This window comes from Thamnophis elegans, chromosome 2 (assembly GCF_009769535.1).
Source record: "Thamnophis elegans isolate rThaEle1 chromosome 2, rThaEle1.pri, whole genome shotgun sequence".
Classification (NCBI taxonomy): Eukaryota; Metazoa; Chordata; class Lepidosauria; order Squamata; family Colubridae; genus Thamnophis; species Thamnophis elegans.
The window spans coordinates 33,736,165-33,755,326 of NC_045542.1; the positions used below are offsets into that span (position 1 = coordinate 33,736,165).

The following is a 19,162-nucleotide window of genomic DNA, read 5'->3' on the forward strand; positions in this document are numbered from 1 at the left end:
CAAATGTTTACCATATTAACATCATCATACCTCCACTTTTAGTTGACTACAGTTGTTTAAACATCCTTCCTCCTTAACTATACCAAAAATTTAATCCATAACCACATGCTGGCATTTCATTTACTTGTTTATAAAATCCTCCATTAACATCAAATCCTCATATCCTGTTTTAGCTAAACATCCATAATATTTAATACCAAAAATTTCATCCTCCATGTATATAATTTATTATCATTCTCCTTTCTTTATTTAATTATATCGTATATCATAGCATTTTCCCCATATTAGTTAAGATTTAACTGTATATAGTTTTATTTTATTTTTTATAATAATTATTATTGTTATTAATAATCTTTATATATAGTCCAAAGATATTTCTAACCTTCCCTTCTCATATCCAATTATTATTTATCATAGCAACTCAACATTATATACATTACTATCATTATCAATTATTATTCAACTATATCTATTACAAATGAATTTAACTAGGTTTAGCTAGTTTTAAATTATACTCTTCCATCTATCAGCCTGTGTCTCTCCAGTAACAGAACCGCCTTAAATCTGTTGCCATTCGTGGGTCCAGTTCTCCAAACATCTGTATGAGCAAGTCCATACGAAGAAATCTTTGCACCTTTTTGCTTATGGTGCCTCTCATATAATGCTGCGGCCCTCCTTTTATTTCCTTTATCAGCTTGTCTTTAATTCTCAGTGGTGGTATCAAAAGTTTTGCAGATGGTATTTCATAAAGTATAAATTCTTTAATGCTTCTCACTCCTCCTGCGCCCTGTCTTTCGAAGTAAATCTTCTGTGTGGCTGCTCCCCCTTCAGACATTCCATCTTTTTCTCCCTCAGAGGTAAACCAGTTGCCCCGAATATCAGAAAATTGAGATTCTTTATCTCTGACATCCTTAGTTTGTATTTGAAGAACATTCACAATTTTTCCCTCGTATTTTGTTGCTAAAAACACCAAATAATCCAATTTTCTCTCAATTCTAGCCTGTGTGGCAGATAATTTCTGTAGCGCTGAAAAAATCATTTGAATAGACACTTGAATAGATGCCATGTTTATACGCAGTTAGTATTTTTTCTTGAAAGCTCTGAGGTATTTGCAGGCTCAGAGCTGTGCAATCTTATCAGATCTTAGACCAATACAGCCAAGCAATAAAAGTGTCAAGTTGTAAACAACCAAATTATAGTGAATTGGTTTACAGCCCGCTTGCAGAGGATCAGAGGAGATGTTGGAGTAATCTATCCTTTGTCCGTGTGAATAACATTTAAAACATTTAAAAAGTAGAATAACCACCGTCCAAAAACCAATAAAAAGATCAAAATCGCCGCTAGATTCTTCTGTTCTTTAATTTAAATTAGCTTGAATTTTTAGGCGGACTGTTTATCTCTGAGTAATAAAATAATCTTACCAGTTGAAAACACTTTTGTCATTCTTTGGGGCTGCCTGCAGTTTCAATTAGCCCTATGGCTAATCCGGAAGTCATTGGCAAAGGAGGTTATTTTCCAGTTCCCCAAAGACTTTGCGAACGTCTCTGGGACCACTGGATCTCCTCCTACCTTTCACTGTCTCTCCGGGACAGCTTGGGTCCAAAAAGGGACCGTCCAAATGCTTCGGAATAGAGGATTTCCAGGAGTAGCCTGAAAGTCCGTCTTCTCACTGCTAAGCCCCGCCTTCTTCCGACTTGATGAATTTTTAATGAGATAATTGCTACTCTGGGTAAGCTGAGATCTTAATTATCACTACCTTGTGTTTGTCTTATTGAGACAGAAAAATATTATGGCCCAGCATCTTCATCTGTAGGAAATTCTTGTAGATAGAAGTGAACCTCTAGACTAGAACTTCTATTATCCATGGATGCTGACTATTTAAACCATAATAAAGCATGGAAGGACTCTTTAGCAATGTTGTCCTTGAGTTAGTTGTGCAGCGTAGCCCAAGAAATCAAGTACAATTTAGAATGGCATTTACTGCTCATTTGATACACAACTGAGACAAAGCAGTTATTCATTGGCATAAACTCATCAATGATGATGAGTTTAAGCTTATTCTAACATCAAAACAACTTTGTAGATTTTACTCAAATGATGCATGAATAACCCCTGGTCATTTTTCAGTCTATGAAGCCTAGTGTTTGAAACAGAAAGCTTGATCTGATTTTCTATGCTTGATGAACGTCTATGCCCAAGCATACTCTTGCTTGTGTTTTCATTCTGCCTGATTGAGATTTCTATGTACATTTGAAGCTTGCATACTCTTTACATTACGGGTGTCAAACTTGCGGTGTCACATTGCCATCACGTGACATTTTGCAATGTTTTTTCCCATTTGCAAAGCTGGGGTGGGTGTGGCCTGGCATGACATATCCAGCCCATGGGCTGTCAGTTTGACACCCCTGCTTTGCATCGACAGGAAACTGTCCAATAGAAAAAATCACTTTGTCCTTTTGTAAGGACTTAACAGATAGAGCCTGTGTGGCAAAAGCTTTTAAATGTGGTAAGATGCAGAGATGCTTAGTGAGCCATTGGCAATGTAGAACAATGCAGTTGAGATAGGGCAAACCAAATATAGGACAATGATGAGAAATCACTTTGTAAAATTTCAAGGCAGATCTTCAGTACATCCAAAGTACAGGGGTGGGTTCTGGCTGATGCTACTGCCAGTTCGCTCAGGGACGTGTCATGCGCCCACGTGTGCAGTGCAACAAAAATTGCTCTAGGCATGCACAGAAGGCAAAAACAAGATGGTGGCATCTATGGTGCTGCCAAGAGAACCAGTTCGGGGTGGGTGGGTGTGGCAGGCCTGGATCCCTACTGGTTCCAGCGACCTAGGCAGCCAAGTTACAACCGGTTCAGCCGAACCAGTAGGAGCCCACCTCTGTCAAAGTATAACAATAAATACAGCCAGATATGTAAGTGAGATATATGACCGCTTTCTTTGTAGCCTTCTAATCTAATTTAATACCTGTGGTAGTCTTTGATCCACAAAAGTTTAAGCCACGTAATTCTGTTTGATGTTAAGGCCCTACATGATGTTTTTGTGTTTTCACTGTAACAGTGAAAACCCTTCTGTAGTTTTAGCTCTTCGCATAATCCTTTGTTTTTCAGGGAATAATGTAAGCTATGGCAATTGATCTTGATTAAGCCCCTTCAAAAGGTAAGTCTTTGTGGGTCCCCTCTTTAATACACTTATTTATGTGCTTTGTTGTCTCCGCAGTTCATTTTTGCAGTTACAAGGAAAAATTTATTAGCCTCTATTGCCGCCTTTCCGCTGTCATAGAGCTAGATTTTCTGAGCACTCAGCAGTCCCTGAGGGAAGCCATTTCAGACAGTGAAGTTGCTGCTGCTAAACTAAGACACCAACAAGTCCTAGATTACATACAGGTAACCATCTGTTTTCTCACTAGTCAGGGTTAATTTCTGGCACGGGTGGCATTTGGGAACCTAAGCAGAGAATTGTTGGGCGAGGCAAGGCATAAAGAGGTGGCTGTTAAAATATAACTTAAGTTTTATGAAGACTTTATTTCACTTTTCCCTCCCGTCTTGTTCAAATTGCTTACTTTATGAGTGAATCTCAGGGATGAAATTATATGACTGAAGTGTTATAGAAAAATCTGTCAGTGGGGTTATATACAGGAAGTCCTTGAGTTATGACCGGTTGCTTAGAAACCAAAGTTACAAGAGTCCTCCCTCCAAGGTACTTAGAGCCTGCTTCCAAAGTTTGGATGGCTGCAGCCCTAATCTAATACTTACATATAGATCCTTTTTCATACCATAGGAAGGTATGCCATCCTGCTTGGAGGTCATGTCCTTCCAATTGGAGTAATCTTTTGTTTCTCAACATTATCCATTCTTTTATCCATGTTAAAATGGCCGCAGTATAGTAAAGTTCCCAGTCCAGTACACCAAATCCTCCTTTTTCCTTGGTATCTTGCATAGCTTTGAGTTTTATTCTTGGTTTTTTCCCTGCCATATAAATTTAGAGACCAATTGATTCAAAATCTTTAAAAAGATGCCCTCTGAAATAAGCTCCTTCCCTCCCCCCCCCAAGAACTGAATGGCTCCCCCTCCCCACTCTGCTTTGCTTAGAAGAACTGTAAACATCTGGCTCTTCACCCCAATTTTTGGAGAAGTAACGTGAGACCCCTCTCGTCATCACGCTTGCCATCTTTTATCTTTATCTTTGAAGTGTTATTGATTTTTATGGATACTACAGTATTAATATCAAGTAAACTTTTATACTGCCTGACTCTCAATAATTCTGAGCAGCTCACAACAATCAAACAAATTACAATCAATTCAATAACACTTACCAATAGTAATAGGTGCATTGGGTATAATCCCAAAACAATTGGAGTTTCACTTGAATAGCATTTGGCATTGATAAATTCAACGTAAGTCCGTTACAGAAGGCAGCATTTACTTGGAAAAGCTTACATACTATGACGATATCTGTAACACCATCAAGCATCAAGCAAATTTATGGAATATCTACACAGAAGAATTGCAGGCTGCAGAAGAAGAATCTGTAAATCAAACTATGCCAGCAGATCTGGAGAAAGTTACAGTGGCCAACAGATTGGAAGATATCAGTCTATATACCAGAAGAAAGGAGATCACAGTAGCATTTGGTAGAATAGCAATAAATTTGGTATCTATAGCTACAAAGAGCAGAATCAGGCAGGACCTGGTTTTCACTTTGACCCTCTTCGGAAGTGAACACGGGACTTGAAGAAGCAAGATAGAAAGTGTATTGATGCTTTTGTGCTTTGCTATGAAGAAAAGTCCTGGAAGGTTGAAGAAAAGAGCAAGGTAGATAGCCTTAATTACCTCAGCAATGATTCCACCATTGGAAGATCTGAAGGACCAGGTTGGAAATAGATCGTCCTAGAGAAAAATCTATCAATGTGGTTGCTATGAGTCATGCCCAGGGTCAGGCCTGGAAGCCATCTTTTACAGTTGGCCTTTAGACCTGTCACATTTAATGCTGTGGGAAATTGGGAGGGGGAATCATATGGAGTGGGTATAGATATAGTCAAAATAACATTCCTTTCTCAGAGAGTCAAGGACATCTTGCCCTGCACCTGGAGTAGTGTGACTGGGAGGCATCTCCAGTTGAGACAATGCCTGATTGGACCATGTGATGGACATGTGGGTGCTGGGTAGGGACTTGAACTTTCGTTTGAGTAGGGAAAACCTGGAAACTTTCAGAATTGGGCATTCCCAGATGTGCCAATAGAACATCTCTAATAAAATAGAACTTTGAGGAAACTTGAGGAATCCAAGTCGTTTTCTTAGGGTTGTTACTGACAGCCAGTCTGATGATACCAATTCAATCCATTTTTTAAAAAATAGTTTATATTGGCAGATTTCTCTAGCCGCTTCTGATAGTTTCCAGTAATCTTAAATTTGAATCCAGGATGCAATACTCTTCTGTGATTTTACTGTCACATTATTTACATTTTGTAAATAAATCATTAGCTCTATTAAATGGGTCTTGACTTAAAACTCTGAAACAAATGCCTTCTTTTACACACCACTTAATAGAAAGAAAGCTTTTAACCATATTTAAATTTACTTGTATTAATCTACTTTTTTACCCACATTTTACCCACATCCGCCTGTACACTAATTCTTTCCATCCAGATAGGTCATTTCATAGGTTATCTATTCCCCCGCCTCCATCCCCAACTTTTAACTCTACATTCCCAGCAGCTTCATCACCCCACAAAGAGATTTCATTTTATGCCAATTATTGCACCTGATTACTTGTTCCTTCTTGGTGCTTTAGTGAGTAGTGTGGTTTAAGAGAGATATGTAAATAATTATGGCAAGTTTTTTGTTTCTATATTTTTAAAAACAAACTGCAGTCAAAAACTGTTGTGGCCTGCCAGTGGCCAGCATAACTGGCAGCAGATTCTGACAGTGAGGAAGTTGGGAAGGAACATCGGCCAGTCCTGGAGTCTGGGGATGAGGCTCGGATGAGGGCTTTGCATCAGAGGCAGAGATGGGGCCAGGGCCGTCTGGCAGTTATCAGCTGCCTTCGGAGTCAGACATCAGTGAGGCAGACCAACAGCTGTAGCCTGTTCCCAGTGTGCGTATGTGCAGAGTTGCCAGACGAAGGAAACAGCTAAGGAACAAGGATCGACTTAGGAGGAAGGCAGAGGTGGGTTGCTACTGGTTCGGCCTGGCCCAGCTGAACTGGTAGTAGCGGTGGCCGGAGGCTCCACACATCCGTCCAGACATTTCTATGCATGCACAGAAGCGTCGTGTGCGAGCATGCCCAAACCAGTAGTGAAAAAAATTAGCAACCCACCTCTGGAGTAAGGCCACAGGTGGATGGTGAATGGCCCATCCCATAGGGAATAAAAGAGGAACGAAAGGGGAGAGGTCTTTGCAAGAGACAATTAGTTCATTCCTGCATTCTTGCCAAATATTGCAGCATCTGAAAAATATCAGCCTGGCCACTCTCCAAGCCTGATATATGTTGGTAATTGTGAACTATCTTGAAAGACTACGGGCTGGGACTTTGCTGCAGAGGAATTCACTGTAAATTAAATAAAAGGGGTTTATCGGGATGAGGACTTGGCTTCGTGCTGCTGGAGAAGCCTAGGTCAGAACAAAAACTTGATAAATGAAGAAAATGAAACCTTGTACATATGCTAAAAAAGTCATAAAGACATAAATTATTATATACATTCACACACAGTTAATTGTTTTAAGACTTTACTGAATGCTAAAGATTCTAACAAGTGAGGAGGTCTGTTCTGCTCCTGACAAACATTTCATAGAGAAGACAGAAACTTACGTCCTGGTTTGCATGATTGTTTATGATTGATGAAAATGTGGCCATTTTTTAAACCACCATGTTTGTACCAAATTACTGTGACAGCATATTGGACCTGTCAGGTTCCTTCTCAAATGAAAACCAGCTGCATTCCACCTACTGGCAGCAGAAAAGGGCGGGGGAAGAAACACTAATTCAACTCCACCACATACCACAATCTTCAGCCACAACCGCAAAACCACAAGAACATTTGTATGATCCCAGATCTAAGTCAGTCACTATACAATCCAAACACTGTAAAGAATCAAGGAGTCCATAAACGGTGTTCAGAAACGGGGAACTGGTGAGAAAGTAGATAGTAAAAAATTATATATAGGCAATGAATACGTTGAAACAAACTAGGCTATGGAATTTTGAGAAAAGAACTTTTATCGGGATTTACTAAGATAAAACAAATATCCAAAGCTGAATTTAAAAGTAAATCTTCATTTAAATGTGCAGCAGCATATGTAAGACACTTTTAAAGACAGAATCAGAATCATGTAGTTGTACTTTTGTTCTATTACATCCATCAAAATAGATTGGATAAGATCACATGAGAGGTAAAGATTTATTTGGTTGTTTATTCATCCAGAAAATTTATACGGCTGCCCATGACTCTGGATGGCAAATAACTAGTTTACAAAAGAAAAAGAAAAAAACATGTATTAAAGAACTGACAAAAATTTTAAAAACCCAAACAGAAAAGCATGGCACCGTATGACAAACTTGAAAATTATTGTGAACACTATTCCAATCAATAGTTGTTCTAAGGTTTTTAAAAAGTATGTTAATGTTCCATTATTTACCGGTATTTACAAATTTGAGTTTTGCTTTCCAAGTTTTCCCTCCTAAGTTTGGGCTTAGAGCAGGGCTGTCAAACTCGCAGGCCATGGGCTAGATGCATCATGCGCTGGTCATGCTCACACCGGGTTTAGCGGAGGGAGAAAAAGTCATGATACGTCATCACGTCATCATCACGTGACGACGCGAGTCCCCACCCACCCATCCCGGTTTAGAGGATTTTGATTAATTTCTCTATTTTATTTATAGGCAAGGGACAAATGTGCACATCTTCCTTGTTTTTAAGGAATTGTGCTAGACGTTTCCAAGAAATGTAGGATATGATATGCTTGATTATATGCAGAGGATATAATTATATGCAGAGGATATAATTATATGCAGAGGATATAATTAATACCTTAAATTATGTCCAGGATCTGATAATTGATTTTATTTAATCAGTTATTTTGAAGATTTTTCATTGAGTAAAAAAACAAATATAAAAGGAGGGGGGAGGAAAAAGAGGTGCCAGGAAATAAACAAGAGAAGAAAAAACCCAAAGTTATGAAACATAATTACTTCTGACCTTTTTTTCAACATTTTTTTAAAAACACATCGTCTCTCCAAAATACCTCAGAAAGTCAGAACTCATAGAAATTTGGGGGTTGTTCTGGTTTCCTAGCTAGGCCAAAATTAATTATGCAAATAAAATGCAAGTGGTCTGGAAAATTGGAAGGAGAAGGTTCAGTGTCAAAAATCTTGAGTGCATGAGAAGGCAGTTCATCTTGAAGATCATTATCAAATTCTACTAGGATTATCTTTCTCTTGCAGTTAACCGAAATCAATTAAAGTTGTCAAAACAAGAGTTGCTTGTGAAAATATGTCTGTATTACTTCCTCATGCAGCAAATTGATGAGATCTGGCGGGAAATGAGGTGGATCAATGAAGCACTGCAGTATGCACGGTACAGACCAACAACCTCTGGCTTGCCCCTCGTGAAAATTCTGGATCTCTCAGAGGAGCCCCTGCAGAAAAAAATAAGCTCTACGTCCTCCCATCTTGACTGTCTTCCATCCCCACCTCCTTCCCCAGAGATGGGGATGCCAAGGAGAAAAGCTGGTAAGGGGAAAATATTGTCGCCTCTTTCATCAAGGCACAAGGTTTCCACTGTTTCTGATTCAGTAGGACTTAGTCACCACTGTAAGCTAGAGCTCCCTAAAGAACTCAGAGTGGCTGTCTTACATTTCCCACTGGATTTGGCATCTCTATGATAGGTCTCCAGACATAATATTCAGTTAAATTAACCAAGGAAGCATTAATCAATCAATCAATCTATCTATCATCTATCTATCTATCTATCTATCTATCTATCTATCTATCTATCTATCTATCTATCTATCTATCTACCTACCTACCTACCTACCTACCTACCTACCTACCTACCTATCTATCATCTATCTATCATCTCTCTCGCCTGCCTGCCTGCCTGCCTGCCTGCCTGCCTGCCTGCCTGCCTCATATATATATGAGCCGTGGTGGTGCAGTGGTTAGAATGCAGTACTGCAGGCTACTTCTGCTCATCATTGGTTGTCAGCAGTTTGGCAGTTTGGGTCTCACTGGCTCAAGGTTGACTCAACCTTCCATTCTTCCAAGGTCAGTAAAATGGGGACCCAGACTGTTGGGGAAAATATACTGACTCTGTAAACTGCTTAGAGAGCTGTAAAGCACTGTGAAGTGGTATATAAATCTAAGTGCTATTGCTACTGTGTTTCCCCGAAAATATGACCTACTCTGAAAGTAAGTCCTAGCTTGATTTTTATATGTGCACCCAATATAAGCCCTACCCCCAAAAAAATAATTAAGACCCCGCCCACTCCAGATCAATCCGTAACTTTGTTATGGGCTACAGAGACCTTTTCTAAAGGCCTTTCCTGAAAGCCACTGTAGCCAATAACAGAGCTCCGGATCGAGCTCTGTTATCAGCTGCAGAGACCTTCAGGAAAGCTTTTTGACCAAAGAAGTTCCTGAAGGCCTCTGACAGCGAAAAAGAGGCCCGGGGCGATGGGCACAAGTGGTGATTCAGTGGACGACATCCCCCCACAAAAATAATAATACCTGGTGCCTTTTTTGGTTGAAAAAAACCTATATGACAGGGTCTTATTTTCGGGAAAACACAGGTATATGTATATCACACTGGTTCAAAGTTGACTCATCCTTCTATCCTTCCGCGGTCGGTAAAATGAGGACCCAAATTCTTGGGGGAAATATGCTGACTCTGTAAACCGCTTAGAGTACTGTAAAGCAGTATATAAGTCTAAGTGCTGCTGCTATTCTGAAGAATTCCCTTCTCTAATTTGGCATCATTCACAATCTTGGCTCCTAAATTCCCTCGCCAATGTAATTAATGTAGCATGAGCACAACTCATATGCTATATTCTAATCAGTATTAAAATGGTTCTGCTTGAGCATCTCTGGATATGTCACATCATATTCAACCCTCGAAAACCTGTTTCATGCTGCACCACAAATCTCTGCATTGCCACACATGAGATAACCAGTGCTACTTTTGCTGACCAGCGGTACATAATCATCCAATTATTGCCTTTTTTTTTCAGTCATTATCCCTGTGTGTTTGCATATGTAGGTTTTAATGACTAGAGCTGATCTTCTGCTAAATAAGCCCATTAACGTGAACACAAAAACTCAGCCTAGCTTAAATAAATGTCATCTTCCTGATATTGGACACATAATTCAGGAGCTAAAATATTAACCTGTTTTGTTATTAACTTGTTTTGTTATTGTTGCATTTGGAGGTGACATCCACAGAATTATTAACATGGCTCTGGATGAATCAATGTATGTTAAAGATCCATATGTTCTTCATTCCTGGGACTTGATCAAAATATGAAGAATTATGCATTGGGGGGGGGAAGCATGGGAGTTGCCTAAAGGAATTATTATATAATACTGGAATGCAAAAATATGCAATACACAGACTTGCACCAATGGATAACAACAACAACCATATGGCACTGTTACATTAGCTAGGAGACTACGAGGCTACGATAAAGTTCAGAACAGTTGTGATAAAATGCCTTCAGAACAGCTTGCCTTCAGAAATCATGGGTGCTCCATCATTGGAGGTTTTTAAGAAGAGACTGGAAAATCACTTGTCTGAGATTGTATAGGTTCTCTTGCTTGACTAGAAGACCTCCAAGGCCCTATTCTATTCTATTCTATTCTTCCACTCTACTCTACTCTACTCCAGTAACAGTTTGACTGCCTGTTTACCAGCTGTGTCAGTTACACTCTTGCGCACTTCCCATGATGTGCCACGAGAGGGCGAGCTGGCTTTGCACCAGGGAGAAAGACAAGCAGCTCTTCCTGTTGTTTCATCCTAGGCCTCCTCCCTTCCCCAGAGCTGCCTCGTAAACAGCCACCATGACTATTTGACTGCCTGTGCAGAGCACCAACTCATCTCCCCACCAAGTAGTACCTATTTACCTACTCGCACAGAACATGCTTTTGAACTGCAAGATGGGCAGAAGTTGAGGGAAGTTACGGGAGCTCACCCCTCCCCCACCACCACGCAGTGCTAAGACTGGGACCACTGGATCAAAGACCGTCTCCAGTGTCATTAAGCTAATGAGCCACTGCGGGTCACATGATGTTTTTAAAAAAGTAATAATAACACTAAAGGAATAAAATGGTAAAAATATGTATGTTAGCCTTCCCCAACCACTGCCCTCCATATCTATTGGATAACAACTATCCTTTCCATCTGGAAAAGGACCAGGCAGGGGAACAGAAGGGTCAATTATCACTGTTCTGCTAAGCACAAGGAGGGGGTTAATGTTCCATTAAACTCAGTGGCCCGCAATACAAGACTTCCTATTCTTCTACCTGCTTCCATTTTGCCCGATTTGTCCCAGCAGAATATATACGACCCCTGTATCCATCCAGCATACAAATCTAGAAGCACACTATCATAAACAATACTCTTCCCTTCCCCACCTCCACCAGTAGACAGTTCAGGTGACAAATTGATATGAATTATTTCCCATGTCATGCAGACTGAAAACTGAGATCTGCACATAAATACAGAGCCTCTTTCACAAACAGCCCAGCATCAGAATAAATCTACTGTGGGAAGCCCACGCAGCTGATGTTTGCGATGTTCTGAGATTGAAGGCTTGTTTTTATTTTGGTTTGGTTTGGGAGCATTTTTTTCCCCCAGCGCTGGTCTGGTCTCTCCGTTTTGTGTTGGGAACAGATGAGTGGCGTCACGTACCAGCCATGGGACTTTCCAGAGAATCCAAGCTCCTGCGGCTGGCAAAAATCCCAAAAGGTTAGACTGGCTGTCTAGAGTCAGGCAGTCCAGAAAATGCAGGAAAGAACAAGCAGCAAGCTTTTTCTGTGTTCTCCCCCTTTAGTAAGAAAAAGTCAATTGCCTTCTGAGTAACAACAGAGGTTGTATTTGATTGGTCCAAAGATTGAGATTGACAATTTATGATGCATCAGAAACATGGGAGTGGAGGGGGGATAGCAATAGCGGTATCGCTTTACAGTGCTTTGCAGCCCTATCTAAGCGGTTTAGAGAGTCAGCGTATTGCCCCCAACAATCTGAGTCCTCCTTTTACCCACCTCAGAAGGATGGAAGGCTGAGTCAACCTTGAGCCCGATGGGATTTGAATTGCCAAATTGCAGGCAGCCGGTAGAAGTAGCCTGCAGTACTATACTCTAATCACTGCGCTACCAAGGCTCTGAGGAAGCCTCTCCCAAACTTTGTCATAATCCCTTTTAGCTTCCCAATGTGGTAGATTCCACCCTCAATTTCCTTAGAGCGCCGGTATTGGAAAAATCATTCTAGTGGGCAATTTTCCCCATCAAGGTCTGAATCTTACCTATGTACATCCACCAACTATCCCCTTCTCCGTTCTCTTTTAGTGGCATCCACAGCTTGCATCTCTAGAATGCGAGCACTCTGCCAGCGAAAATGGGCTCCCAAGCTCCATTTTTGCTGTGACAGCCTCTGCAACCCCCTGCCAGTGAAAACGGAGCTCGGGAGGGCCTTCGCTGTTTCCAGGGCAGCCCCGCGGGCCAGATCCAGCCTCCGGTCTTTGAGTGTGACACCCCTGGTCTAAAGGAATAATCATAGTGATTAATCATACCTTTTGTTTGTGATCATACATTTCAGAGTAGGGCTTATGCAGATTTCCATTCAGACTAAAAGCACTACAGAATTAGGCACTATTAATGACCTGCTTTTGCTCTGAAAATACATCTAGCACAACAGCCATTCATTTGGCATTCTTCTAATGGATTCCTTGTTTCCTCATATGCTATCAGAGTTTCAAAGCATACAATGGGGAGAGATAGTTTTAAGCAAGCCTAAAACTATAAGGGCTCCTATTATCCCAGGGCTGGATAATTGAACATAATGACTGATAGAGAAGTCAAGAATACATAAAGCCAGTAATTCATGGTAAGGTTAACAACCTATCCAAAGTCCATGCCAAAGAAGGGATGAAGCATCACACAAAATCAAGAGATCAACAGCAGATGCAGGACATGGTCCAAGAATCAAAAAACAAGATTTCACTAAACAGGTAACTCAAAAATTATAGGACTAGCATTTCTGGGCTGAAAAGTATCAGAATGTTTCTGAGTGGCCATCTGAATGTTTGCAGTCCAGAAATGGTAGCCCTATCAGAAGTAAGACGTTGGCTGAATTCATGTATCACACTAAGCCATAGTTTTAATCATGGTTTGTTGAATAAGCCTTATTAACTAGATTCACCCATAAAACTAAGCTACAGATCACAATTTATAAAGCAAAGCAGTTGGATTTAGTCATCCTATTAAGCCAAAATTAAAGAAACTATATTCTGATTTAGGACAATATGTGAATGAAGTTCAATAATTTTACAGTCTTGAGACCAGTATGCTTAACTTCCTTCTCAAACCAAAATAATGATCTACCTGAGCAAGCAGTGTAAAGTTATCTCGTTGAAGGACCATGATCCCACCAACCATCCCAATCAACATCACTATTTGTAGTAATTCATTCCTCATGTCCTCTACCAAAGGAGAACATCAGAAATGGTCCTTAAGTTCTCTTCATATTTAGAGAAATATATTCAGTAACAATGGCAATGCAGTGGCTCAGCAGTTAAGAGGTAAGGTGTCAGCTGAATTCTTGTATCATACTAATCCTGGCTTGCTGGCTTGAAAGACCGCAGCCCAGGTTTGAGACCCCAGCATCATGTGACAGGGTGAGCTCCCATCCTCACCTCAGCTCCTGCTCACCTAGCAGTTCAAAAGCATGCAGATGTGAATAGATAAATAGGTACCATTACGGTTGGAAGGTAACAGCACTTTATGATGTCATGCTGCCACATGACTGCAGAAATCAAGGGCCTTGAAATGGCTCAAGGGCCTTGAAACGGAGATGTACACTGCCGCCTATAGTCGGCAACAACTAGTGGAGTAAAATCCATAGGGGCTCCCTTATTCAGTAACAAAGAAACCTATTTCAGGTTCATTTTGCTGCAGAGGTTAGTTAGGTGCACAGTTAAGACCTGTGGACTGTTCAGGGTTAATCTTTCTTATTCTCTTGGCAGATTCCCAGCCATATTCTGATGAAGAAGGTTGCTCAGAGGTGTTCCTCCCAACTGACAGTGACTATGATTCCAGCGATGCTTTGAGTCCACGAGAACTGGATTTGGTTTATTCATCCTCCCAGGATATCTCCCATCAGGCTGTGAGTTGTTTGAGTGGTAGCGCCCCAGATGTCCTTCAAGTCCATGACATCAAACCTTGCTTGACTCCAAAACAAAACCCAAGAGGGAGCAGTGTCTTAGAGGCAGAGGTCGATCAGTCTACAGAGAACATGCAGAGTCTGTCAATTGGAAGGCTCTCACCCAAAAACCCAGAAAAGAATTCCGGCTCAAAGCAATCTTTGAGTTTCCTAGGGAAGAAAAAACATGGGAAACATCAGCACTACAATTATTTCAGCCGACACCATCGCTGGCTCCGTGTACACAGTGAGACCCAGTCCATCTCTCTTTCTGAAGGCCTCTACACTCCCCATCTCACACAAGCCATGGACTACTCTCAAGAGCCCACGCCTGGTGAGCAGATCAGTATTTCTATTGATTGCCCCCGCAGTACTTTCTTACCTCATGCTTCAAGTCTCCCAGAAGAAGGGAAAGACAAATACCAGGAACTGAGGCCAAACATCCGCAGAATATATGTTGAGCCTTACAAGACCATATTATCCAGTGAAGGGAGCAAGCAGTCTGGAGATCATCCAGATTTGCACAGCCCGTTGGGTCAAGGCAGGATTGCAGAAGATCAGTCTTGTTCTAACATCCCCGAAGTGTTCAGCAGTGACCTGTAAGAGGTCACATTGCTCAGTAGCCCCTGCTCCTCTGCCCTGCCTTCAAACTACGATCACACTTACCACAAATGGAAGACTAGTTCTTCAAAACAAACTGCATTCAGAAGTCCCAGTTCAGGTCTCTACCAAACGGAGGGGCAGACCTTCGGCACGGTTTTCTAAGAAAAGACATAGGGAAAACTTTTGCATATATGCTTACTTGCACTTCTTCTAAAGTTCTAAAGTTAGGTGGCTGATTCTTGACTCTTTATTTGGTACTTAACAAGGCAGAAAGAAATGTTATCTTTTTCAAGTGAAAAAGAAATTTTCAGGAAACTTAAAATGTTTCACTACAGAATTTTCCCATCCTAAATAGTCAGCGTTGTCCCTCGCTTATTGAGTAGCATTCATGGCTCCAGGAGCTGATTTTTTTAAAAAAAAAAAATCTTCAGCATCAGTGACTTTATTGTGTTTCACCATGCTGGGCAACGCAACATCAGTAAGGACAATTGTTCAGAAAATAATGTTGATTTTTAAGAATAACAAGAGTGGTGCAGTCAAAAAGGTCTCTGCAAACAAATTTGAGGAAGATTATCTCATTTTACCATTTTTCCTCCATTGTAACCTTCTGTGGGAACGATCACTGGGAAGGATCCCAAAGTTTTACTGGGAGATGAAAAAAAAAACCTCCCTGTTTTATTTTTTATTTTGTGGTTTTCATATCTACAAGAGTATGAACAGTTTTGCTCCTACAGCATTTTTCAGTTATACCATTTGAGTTGATGTCTTTCAGGATATAGCTACCCTAAATCATTAAATCAGAGCACTTTTCATCTTCAAGGTCATTTTTGCACATTATTGGTTGGTAATTCCCAACATTCTTCAGGTGGAAACCCAGCTAATTGATATAAACAAGTTTTAGAGACAACTTCAGTTGGCGATCTTATTTGGAAGGAAGTCTTTCACCTTATCCCTTCTCTTACATTTTGGCTGTTTGGTCAATGGGATTTGACAGTTCACCCTGTCAAAAATGCGGAATGAGCACATAAATTTGTGGGTAGATTCAGGAGTAGTGCCATGGCTTTTTTATCATGATTTACTGATCGGCCATTTTGAAGAGGTGATCCCCCAACTACAATTTATCTTTGTTTCTTGTAAAATCTACCGATCTCAATATTTTGAATGTAAGTATACCATTAGGACTTGAATCCCCTTTAATTTATACAACTCCTCAGTATGCAGACGGATGTTCATATAGGATCTCATCTCCAGGTGGCTTAGTTGGCCAGGTGCTGGGAAGTGAGCCTTGTGAATACTGCCTTGGACCATTTCTTAGATGGAAATGTATCATAAGAATCATCAATGTACGTTATGGGATCTGGAAAGGAGACGGTACTACTAAATGATTTTGTTGTTAGGGGTATAGGCCATTCTGGGTGAGTGTAATTGATAACAAAATGAAAGTTTTAGTCAAACCAATGAGGCCATCATCAAGTCAATGTGGCCGTCATCAAAAGGTTTTTGCACAGAATTCAAAGTATCTACTTGCACTATTCACAAGAGCATGGGTACCTCTGCAGTTCTCTGCCTCTTGATCTCTAGGGAAAGCAGAGGGAACCAAGCATGCTTACAAGTCTTTGAATAATCAAGACCCCAATCTTATCAGGAGACGCTCACATCCTGGAGCCATTTGAATGCACTAAATCACCTCCACAGACGTTGTTGACGGCACTGATGTCTACAGAACTGATCATCTCTTGCATGTGCAGAGGTGAATACTCACAGCAAGTTATCAATTTTAAGGAAAAACGCCAGGTTTTCCATGTTGCTATCAAGACTTGCAGCTAGCGTTCATTAGTGTCTGCTCACTTGCAGGAAATCTGCCCCCCTTCCTCCCCCCAAAAAAACAACAGCACTCAGTTTTCTGCTGGATTAGTTACCCACATCTTCATTAATGCTTAGAAACTACAGTGAGCATGCAGAAAGTTATGTCTACTTCTTTGTTGAAGTGTAAGTATATTTTTTCCAGTGGAGCCAATGAAAATTGGAAATGCTTTGAAGAGAAAAGAGAGTTCCATATGTATGGGTGTACATAAATACATACATGCATACATACATACAGGGAAGGGAATGTTTTATTCGCAAAATGAATACCAAGAGTCTTTAAACATTAATGCTTTGAAAAGATATATGCATCTTTCTATTCTCTTACATACATGTTCACCAAAATGATGTGTTCAGTTGCTGGTCAACTCTTGGCTCATGACTGTTATGGGATATAGATAGATGGCATATATATGTAGATGATTTTGTAGATACGGGGGGTTTGTATACATGTAGATATAGATAAAGATATAGATTATATAGGTATGCTGCCTTATGGAAAGGTTTCTGGTATATTTGAAAAAAGATATTGCACAATTCAGAGTTTCTTCAGGAAGAATTTACTTTTGCCATCAACAGGAACACACACACACACACACACACACACACACACACACAAAGCACTAAGCACTTTGATTCCTGCGGCACATCATCTAGTTTCCTCTTCTTTCACCCATTGCAATCTCACTTCATGTAGCAGTAGCATCTCTCCTGATGCTACTGTCCTACAATTTTTTTTTAAAAAAAAAATCCCTTGACTTAGTAAAACGGAGAAATGTAGTGCCGCAGTTACGATTTTTATGTTTTCTTCAGTAGAGTTGATGACAAAAGCAAAATGCTCCACAGCGTGCATACAGTAGAAATGTGTCTCAGTTCTGGCCTACTTTGAGTTTTATTCTCAATTTTTCCTTAACTTTCCTCAAATCCAAGAAGAGAAGATATAATTGAGGGTAAAAAAGAGAAATCTATCTCACACTTACTAAGAGGGATGGGTAGGCATGGTTACCCAGCCACTTTGGGGGGGGGGGGCAGTGTTTTCCTATTAAAAAAAAAAATCTGAAAGATAACTGGGATGAATTCCTAAACCAGCTATTCCAGAATAATTCCTCTGAAGCCAGAGGGCATCTTCTAAGTCAAATGGTTGGTGAGCTGAACACCTAAATAATTGCCTTGTTGCTTTGCTCGGTTGGACAGGGAAACAATATGAAAGTTATGAACGGATGATCTATTTGGGTAGCAAAGAATCTCTCTAAAGGAAAAAACCAGGTAATATTTCCCAATTTTTTACTCTCTTGTCTGAAAGTTTAGCCACTAGACAGAATACCTATTCTTCTCCTTTAGGGAAAAAATAAAACTTAGGAAAGAAAAAATTATAAATGAGATTTATAGGATATTAACAACAGGATTAGCTTGATTACAAAAACAGCCAGAATGGCTACCTGCAATGGCAATATTTTGAAGATTGCCACTAAACCAGCATGAGATCCAAAAATGCACCCCCCAATCCTTTGCAATGTCTCAAGCAGGGAATGCTAGGCCACAACCTTTGGTTTTGTGTGTGTATGTGTGCGTGCGTGCGTGCGTGCAGCAACTTGAGAGGCAATGTGTTTTCAGCCAATCTTGTTGAATACCATCCAGCCTTGTCTATATAAAGCAATTTGGCCATTGATTGCTTGTCCTTGTTCTGATTCTTATTGTAATTTGTTGCTGTTCATGCAACTGAGTGTATGTTAAAACTTTCAATTGTACATTAAATGCACAATTTTGCGTGCTTTAAATTTCTGTACATACATGGATGCACAATACTATAAATACTGTGTGTTAATTGTCCTTGGGGAATTTTGCCTCCCAAATAGTATTTTCATGTATATGTCTCTTAAAAAAAATGTTTAAAATACTGCTGTATTTTGCGTGCCTCTCCACGTGTGTGTTTTGAAAAGAGGACTGGCTCTTACAAAGAATATTAAAGGAATCTAATTTTCGACATATATTTTTGATAACTTGAAATGTACGAAATACTCTTTTAATGGAAAATTTGATCAGCCTAAAAAATACTAAATCTATTTGAGTGAATGGTATTCCTAGCCATAAGTTATTATTTTTGCTTTTAATTAAGAGTACGATTTTGTGTATAAGAAGGTATCATGGATAAGATTTCCTTTTGAAATTTTAAAAACATAAAAGTATATTTTTTTTAATTGCATTGATTTTACTCTCCAAAATTAGATTCAGATCACTTGTTCAGTTCCATACAATTTGCTTTTGGTCCATGCTTTTGG

General features: G+C 40.0%; 1 protein-coding gene across 1 annotated transcript in view; it reads left to right on the top strand.

Annotated features, from left to right (window-relative positions):
* The window catches only part of ANKFN1 (ankyrin repeat and fibronectin type III domain containing 1), a 138,022-nt gene extending 120,400 nt beyond the window's left edge, over positions 1-17,622 (top strand). Inside the window, exons 16-18 of the mRNA XM_032210279.1 lie at positions 3,227-3,393; positions 8,524-8,737; positions 14,242-17,622. Of these exons, the coding sequence (XP_032066170.1) occupies positions 3,227-3,393; positions 8,524-8,737; positions 14,242-15,020 (1,160 nt within the window). The 3' untranslated portion in view covers positions 15,021-17,622. The remainder of the gene's footprint in view (positions 1-3,226; positions 3,394-8,523; positions 8,738-14,241) is intronic.
* Positions 17,623-19,162: the final 1,540 nt, after the last annotated feature.